The sequence below is a fragment of the Hyposmocoma kahamanoa genome, unplaced genomic scaffold, assembly GCF_003589595.1.
Source record: "Hyposmocoma kahamanoa isolate Upper Pololo Valley unplaced genomic scaffold, ASM358959v1 81, whole genome shotgun sequence".
NCBI lineage: Eukaryota > Metazoa > Arthropoda > Insecta > Lepidoptera > Cosmopterigidae > Hyposmocoma > Hyposmocoma kahamanoa.
The window spans coordinates 11604691-11613958 of record NW_020654080.1 but is presented as its reverse complement, the minus strand read 5'-3'; the positions used below and the strand labels follow the sequence as shown (position 1 = coordinate 11613958).

At 36.3% G+C, this 9268-nt stretch overlaps 1 protein-coding gene across 1 annotated transcript in view; it reads left to right on the top strand.

The window, feature by feature from the left end:
- The first annotated feature begins 1846 nt into the window (after positions 1-1846).
- The window catches only part of LOC113234121 (dipeptidase 1-like), a 17019-nt gene continuing 9597 nt past the window's right edge, over positions 1847-9268 (top strand). Inside the window, exon 1 of the mRNA XM_026469380.1 lies at positions 1847-2077. Coding sequence (XP_026325165.1) covers positions 1919-2077 — 159 coding nt within the window. The 5' untranslated portion in view covers positions 1847-1918. The remainder of the gene's footprint in view (positions 2078-9268) is intronic.

Genomic DNA, 9268 nt, shown 5'->3' with positions numbered 1-9268 from the left:
GCACACAATACTCGTACATGTGTATTTGGTATGCGAATTAATAACTCTTTATAACAATGCTAAACTAAAAATAATAATATCCAAATAAATAAAAAATATCCAATCTCGAGAAGGCTAAAACCACTCTACCATTCTATACTACAACCGTCGTTTACTTTTGCACAACAAAAACTAAAAACACAAAAGCTCACGTACGCTCTTTAATTGTTTCATGTATTCGGTTTTGTTAGCGAACAATTCATGCAATATGTAATACTGCGGAAGTTACTCCGTGCAATGAATATGTACTGACAGTCACAACTTTATAATGTGCACTCATGTCGCATATTGTATCCGTTCCACTAGCAGCATTTTAAATTATTGCGGAACGGACGTAAAGCAGCAGACTGCTACGGCGTAGCTCGTAGCGCATTGCTGTGCCACAGGCATCGAGCATATAACCCCACTGTACAATCAATCTTATATTATTACATTTTTGTAAATGTAGCACACTAAATTGTATTGCTCAAGACTTTGCATATGCTTACAAGTTATCTTAATATGGATTTAATATCAATAAATACAGTTGTCATTCAGCACTCGCCATCAGTCGTTCTTAATCATCATTTTTTTATTCGGCCATCTGTCATTTTCATATCATTACATTATTTAGTGCAATTTTTATCATCTAATAGCTTGCCACTTCGTTTTGGTCCATCGAGCTAAAAACCAGTACGGTTTTCAGATACACCAGAATACTGTATTTAGTTTATCATAGCTAGTGAAAGCATCCGTTCACTGGTAATATGTAGGAGGTTATTTGAGCATAGCAATTCAATGCACCATATTATCGGGTACTTCGTGTTAGCACGATTATTGAAATCAGCCGTATTTTAAAGACCACATTTATAAGGAAACAAAAATTACTTGTCAGGCTACCCGCAACCTGTTATCTTGACAAGGACGAAAAAGCTACGCAACCTTGCGGCATGGTTGATTATAAGTGTTGACACTACAAAGTACGGTTTGGATATTTGCCAAATGTTTATTTATTTTTCATTATATCATAATAATTGTGTTCTTATAACATAAATGTTTATTATAATTAAACTTAATGCTTAATTAACATTTTTGTTTCCGAAAATTGTATTGATATTGTATTTGATTATAATAACCGGAATGTTTTGCATGAATTACTTAATAAATCAAATATAATATACTTTTCATGAAAACAAAACAAACTTTAAGCTCAAGAGGTCCAGAAGTTATAAGACAAAATGTAAATTTATTGCTCTCCTACAAACTACTCTCAATTGATTTGGGAGTAAACTATTTGATTTATAGCTTTTGTAATGTTTTTGCTTTTGTGAAACATGGGTATATTACGTGTATTATTTTTGTAGACAATGGCCAGCCGTCGATATTAATGATCACAAAGATGACAGCCCACCGATTTCTTCATAATCTGGAACCCAATTTTCGACTAATGTACCTAACGTATAGTTAATTGATGGTTGACGATTGTGCATCTGAAAGATGTGTCCGGTGGTGGGAGCAGCGGCCGGGCAGGCGGTGGGTGCGGGGCTGTCACGTGGAGCTCGGCGCGCCGGCGCGGCCGGGTCGCCCGGGCACCGCGGCCGGGCTCGCGGCATTCCCCTGCCGGCAGCCGGCCGCCTCACTATGCGCGCCGCGCCGCGACACGCCGCGCTCGCCGCGGTCCACAGCTCGTCGGGTGCAGAATCCGAGGCCCTCTCCAGGGGCCGCGCCATCGGCGCCGAGTCACGTTAGCCGCTGTCGTGTATGGTGGAGCGCGTCGGGCGGGGGGCGGGGAGGCAGGTGGCGTCGCGCAGGTGCGGCCCGCGCCCGGCCCGGGGCCGCATTCGCAGCGCGCGGAGGCGCGGGCACGCCGCGGCGCGCTCCCGTCGCCCTCGTCGCGCTCATGGAGCCGCCCTGGGAGCTCGAGCTCGAGCTGCGCCGCCACATTGAGAACTGCTCCTGCACTTGCGACCACATGGGTTACGGGAACTATATGGATTACCAAGTGGCGCCGGCAGCGCACGCTTGCCTATGCCGCGCGATCACCTCGCCGCACGCCCACGTATGTGTCAACCCCCCGTGTTCGCTCTATCCACGCTCGCCCCTGGCGAATAAATCTCATCCCGCATGGATATGCCCTGCTGCTTCGGTCCGCTAGGGATCGTCACATGCTGTCTAATTTTTAGTTTCTGTGTGTTATTTCAAGTAGTTGTTATTAACTGGTTGCCTTGGCCTTATCATATTTATATTCAGTGAACTTTGCAGGTTAATAAACCTGGAAAAAACTCCTTGCCAATTTAATGCCAATAATTATTTAAGTCAGATGCCTGACTATATAGATTTATAAATTTGAGTTTATCAAACAACCGTTATTAATACTTATATCAAGATTAGGTAAATCTAAGGACATGATAAATACGAAGGCCTAAAAGATAGAGGTAAGACTAAAATGCCTACTATTTTACACCACAAAAGTTTCCAAATGGAAACATCTAAGAAAATACCATCCAGGTTTAATAATACTGCGTAATGTTATTTTGATTAAATACTGTTCATGTAAACACGCGTGTATACTTATTGTTTGTTTTGACCAATGCACTAGCAGCGGAGAGACAGCAGTTCATCGCCTGACGTCCACCCAGTATAGTTCGCTTAACTTGTATTGACAGGTTTATAATAATAATACCATTAACTTTTCCTTTAGTTTTCTGTTCTGGCTTTAATTGTACAGTTCCATTGGTGTTCCTATTAGTATATAGTTTGTGGACATTTTTAGCACAGTTCGTATTGCGCCTTGGGTCTTTGAATTCAATTAAAGTCTTTCAATCATTTCAATCAAACTATAAAGTATGTACAGGACACATATTTAAAATTATTTACAATATATAACTACTGCAATGATTTTACATAATAAATTAATTGCGAACTGAAGCATTCAAATAACCGAAGTAAAAGTTAATTTCTCAAATATTTTATGACTTACTTTCTAATATTGTAAGGTAGATATTGAAAAAAATATGAACGTTAAGAAAACGTAGTTAGAGTACAATGTAAATTTGTATCGAGACAAACCGTCGTTTACCGTCATAAAGAAACTTGAATTTTATGGTACGTACAGTATTATTGCAAAACCTAACACATGTTTGGACTGTAGTGAAATATAACACAATCCTAACATTTTCTCCTAAGAAAAGAGTCGTGCTCATCTGTGAGACGTATATAGGCAGATATACATATATACGACACAAATTCGCGTATAAGTAGCAAATCAAAAACAAGCATGCAAGTAGATTTTTATTTCTGAGCACATTAGGTCGAGGGGCTATAAAATTTTACACATGTGAGCTCATTTCGCCGTGCGAGGACACGATCCTCCCTTTACATCTTATTCAGGCCGCACTCAATTTTATAGCACTAAAGGATTTACTGACATCGCCTTTACAGTATTTTAATCATCTCTATAACATTTTATTGTATTTGCTGATAGGTGATTTTTACAATGATTGTTGATAGTTGTGTTAACTTAAGCTATTAAGCTAGCAAGATCTCTTTAAAATATCAGTAACTGCAACCGATTACATTATTAAAGACAAGTTTGTAAAAAGTGAAAGGTACATTCGGTACTACTTAGTTATAATTGAGATATGCAATGTCACAAATAAGCTACTATAAAAAGTGAACCACAACCCACAAGTTATTTCTCTAATACACAAGTTGAGGTACCTAAAGAGGGAGTGATACAGTACGTCCCATTCAATATCCTGCAGAGTGTCGCCGATTTCCGCCTCAAAAATTGAATCTATCGGGCGATTCTATCTCTTTATGGGCCTGTCTTCGCTGACACCAGCGGAGGAACCGATACCTCTTGTTTCTATGTACTTATTTTATTTCTTGCAATGACATTCCTCTGATATAAGAATGTAAACGTTTGGATTGATGTTTTTAGTTAAACACGTTGTAACGGCTGAAAAGACTAAAGGGTTGATATCTACTACGGGTTAATAACTTCTACTATTATTTCTACTATACTACATTAAGATAGTTGTGGGGTAATGTCTGCTAATTTTTATTTTTGTATTAGCGGTAATTGGTAATTCATTTGTAAAAAATTGTAGATTACAGTTAGGCGTGTATTTAAATGATCATTTTAAATTTGCGAAAGCAACCGACAAAAATCTAAACGGCCATCTTTTTTAAATGATTGATCTTCTTCTCTGATACAGAAAACAAATTAAATCAATGCATATTTTAATCTGTTCTGAGCTACGTAAAAATGTTTGATTTATAAATTAACTTTGATAGTTTTATGTTGGGCCTCAGAACTAAATGAGCATTAAAAATAATATTTAGATACTTATTTTTAAAACTAAGTAAATGTAGATTTTATTTGTATACTAGTATTATATTAATTATAATATAATTTGACCTGAAAATATGTTCGGAAACGCAAGCAAATTGGCTTCTGATATTTGCTTTTTCATATGTACTAACCTAACCTAGCCTACTGAATGGAGGGCGCGACCAAGCAACTAAGATTTATTAGGAGATCAGTATCAAAAGATATACTGGCTATAAATCAATCTGGCTGGCATCAATCGTCAAAAGAAAAGATCAATAATAAAACAAGAGGATTTTGAATACCAAATATTAATTTAGTATGTTTAAATATAATGATGGTGTCACTATTGCATTGCAGTTCATTTATAATTTATCCGTAGATCACCTAATACAGACGGAACAATTACTATATATATCAAACATTAATATATATTACGTTTATTTAAAAAAGTGCACATTTACAAAAGATCAATTTTATATCTTTGAGGATCAAATAATCCCTTACTATTATAGCACACACACATAGACCTCATTTTTGTACGCTAATTATTGCCTTCTGAACTTTTCTTTGAAATTAAACTAAATTTTGAAATAGAAAGAAATCCAAAACACAAATTCTCGGTTTCATTGTTCCCATTTATTATTGTCTTTGTTACCCAAATATCCTGTGCTTGCATTGTCATTTTCGTAATCTGTAGAAATCGTGACATTCCGGTGAGATCTTTTATTCAGGTGAACCGCCATTGCGAGATCGGCTGTTCCGCGTTATAAATTTATACAAGTAGCAGTTTATTATTTGCCGACACCTACAGTCTCAAATGGAAATATTATTCAGTCGCAGTGTAACTTAATAATATAGCCTTTGCTACTTACATAATTATGAATCTCGTTTATTTATATAAATAGAAAATGGAGAGATGAGACAGGTCATGTAAATTAAAAGTTATTTATTCCTCAATTATTCGTAAAACTGTGTAGTTGTATCTAAAAAAAAGTTTATGTTCTGAAGTAATACATATTTGTATTGAATAAATATCATCGTTGTATGTTTTGTATTTAGTTCTATACATTAACTAAATTTGTACGAGCTATTTGTCCGTCCATGGGTTTTTCTATTTTGTTGAAGTATGAACAGAATCCTTCAATAAAAAAAAACAAGAATAATATGTAGTTCATGGTTTTTTACTTAAAAAATAATAAATAATGTCTTTTTTTTGTTTTTTTTGAAATTACTTAAGTAGTTTAAAAGAAACATAGATACATAAATTTTTGACGTGGTTACCTAATAAATAGTTTTTAGACTAGATAATATTTCATGTGGCGTTTTTATAGCGTATTTATAGACTTGTTTACGGCATGTTTATGGGGAATAAAGAAGTCATAACTTTATCGATATATAAATAGTTTAAATTAGTTGCGATTCGGTGACACTTCACATGGTTTCAGGGTGGTTTCAGGTATTGGCTATTGTATATGTATTTGACAAAATCTTGGGGGTGCGATCCTTAGAGGATGGATAGTCTAAGGTGCGATCAAGTATCACCATTTGACACATAGCGTCAATCAATAATTATATCAAATATATACTTGCTGTATAGATACCGCATTCGTTCGCACAGGTCCGTTATTACGTTACTACGCCACATACCTCACTCCTCCTGCCCTTCACATACTTAACGCCCGATCATCTAGTCGCGAATAGCCTAAACCAAAAAAGTATTAACCAAATTCCCTAAGTAGAAACTGATGTGTGACAATTTGATATAGTTTGCTAATGATTGAATCGATCAGAATCTAATTAATAATAATCACAAATGATCTATTGTTACCAAGAACAGTTGTGTGAAATGAATTTTGAGTATTAGAATTAAGAAAGCCTAGACACGTGTTTTATGATATATTTGTATAAATAATAACTATGACAATTCAGTTTGCATTTCTATTAATGCATGGGACTCTTCAAAATACTAAATAAGACAAACGGTTAAAAAATAGGCTTTTAAATAAATAGGTTGTACATGGATTTATCTGCGTTTTATCTCTCGTTGCGCATATTAATGTTTCTTTTTGTTTTGTTCATGTGGCCTTTTTATCTCTTCGGAGACGTATAGCTGTATTTACCTAATGTTTCGGTAACAGTTTTGGAAGTAAGAATTCCATTAATGTAGTTTCTTACGAAATTTATCAAGACAGAAGTTTGTACTTATATAATGGTATAATTTACATTGAATAGGAGTATGTGTGAATATGTGCATACGTGCATGATTAGTTTAATACAATATTAAGTAAACTAAAAACAGAAGTAAATATGTCTAGATGTTTAATAATCTTTGTATCAAATATCGAGTGTACTTGAATTGTTTCCTGGAACTAAAAAATATTTTACTCACTTACTAACTATAATATCTACGTACCTATACAGCAGAGACGACATTAAAATGGTACAATACCGACTTCCACTTATTACGAACATCTTGACTTGACTTTGTAAGATGTGATGTGTTTTTTCGAAATTTTACGAATATACTTGTTAGTATGTAAAATTTTTTATTGAATTGATATTCAATTATTTTTGACAAAGATTGAAAACTCAGAAAAAGTTCCTTACGATCCGGTCGGATTCGAACCGACGTCTTCTGCCATACCGTGCCAGACCCTATACCATCTAAGCCACGGATCGAAGGAATTTTTTCTGAGTGTTCGATCTTTGTATTAATAATTATAACAAGCTTGTTAGTGTTTTCTAAATATTAAGTACATTACGTTTCTCCAAGTATTTGGTGTGAAGAAGGCTTTCCTTATTCTTTTTTCTTGTCTACTTAGAGGAAGAAAAAAAAAACTTAATCACGAAGAAAAATGACACTAATAGACAAGCTAAACACGTGTGTATTATGTTTCCAACTCTTGATTAAAGCCACGAAAGAATATTTATTAGGAATTCTCGCTGTCCGTTATTAATAATTCATTATGCAGGGTCCGGCCCCTGCGGGAAGCTAATAATGTGCCTCTTCGGGCTAGCCACGAGCATCGGATACCTTCCCTTAATGCACAGCGGGATAAACCTCGCACTGATGGAATGTAATTAGATTGATATTTTAACATAATTTGTTAGGATATGAATTCTGTTTGATAACTTTTGTTACTTAATTAAACGTTGAAATAATTGTTAATTGATAATAATTCTGTTTGAAATCAGGCTCAGGGTTACTTGCAAGTTTCTCATAGTACGAATCTTGAAAATACACACTTAAGGTAGGCGTCCACAGATCCGTATGATATCTGGATACATGACATATTTAAGAAGAGATCGCAACGGGGCGGCGCGTGCGCGGGATGCGTCCACTGATACGCAATCCATATGACGTCGTCGGCACGCATCGGAAAAGTTGCCCCTCCGAGCAACTGGGTCGGCATTACCGACAGGCCGGTGCATGCGGTCTGTGCGATGCGGATCAGTGGACGCAGTTGTATGAACTTCTATACAAAGAATATTAAAATCCGTATAATACGATCCGTCTGATGCGTGCGCTGCGGATCTGTGGACGCCTAACTTTATAGAGAACTTTTCTATTAAATTTTTCGGTGTAATTTATTTTCGAGAACTCAGTTGCGCTTGTTTTTTAAATTCGTCTGTTACAGTTTTTCACCCATATCCATTGTAAGTTTTCTTTTCGACAAAGCCTGGTACTTCTACAGTTTAATGAAAGTTCCACGGAGCTCCTTCGCTCCTTAATTTAAGTCCCGAGAGACAACAGATAGGGGTGGTGATAGTGTCAATTAACTTAAATAACTTAGTTAACTCGACACACAACGTGTTTCAAAGTAGATCATTAATAGCAGAGCCGTGAATAAATGGAGGACAAAATAAAAAAGAGTGTGTACTTTATTAAAAGTAAATTCGGCTAAATAATAATGAAATATAAATAAGTGATCCATACATAAATAAGCAAGCACCTACGTTACTTTACGTCTAGTCGGTTCAAGTTTTAAGTGGTAGGGTAAATACTAAGAGGAAGGAAAACATCAGATATCTCGTCCTTAATCATAGCGGGTAAACGCCACTCCACCCTCGCCTCCTCTAAGAAATATTTTCCTGGAACCTTTTTTTATGGTTATCTTCGGTACACTTGCGAAGTATGGCATTAAGGAAAACTTATCGTGAAAAATTTAGCAGCACACGCATCAGTATTTGTGCGGAGTTGAAGACAATAAGACTAGGGAATCTAATCTCGCGCATATACTAATCGGTGGGTTATTATCGCCGCCCGAAACAGACGCGACGGTCCATACTCGGATATCGATCTGTGCTATCTTTGTTGAACATTAAAGCACTTGTGCGCTCAGAAGCCCCTGCCCTCTACAAGCTAATTTTAAGGGATGACCTAGTTGAAAAAAATCGGTCATCCAAAAAAGGTTTAGCGTAACGTGATTGAGCATTCGAGTGTACTTTTGAACACCATGCACATGATTGAGGCACCACAAAAATAGACATGTTAAGTATGTGTTAGGGACAGTCTCTTAAAAAATCGTTGACATTTAGATAAGTTTTTGTCACTAGTAAGAAGTCTTGTTGGACGAATATAATAATAATAATTGAAAATTAATCTTTTAGGCCTTGGGAGAGGCGAGAGTTTAAAATAATAATAATAATGATAATGATGATGATGATGATGATGGTGATGATGACGATGACGATGACGACGATGATGACGATGACGATGACGATGACGGTGACGGTGACGGTGACGGTGACGGTGACGGTGACGGTGACGATGACGATGACGATGACGATGACGATGACGATGACGATGACGATGACGATGACGATGATAAAAAAAAGTAAAAAAGAAAAAACAGTAAAAACTTAAATATTAGGGGTTACAGTATGAAATTGCCGTTTTATTGCAATAGGTTC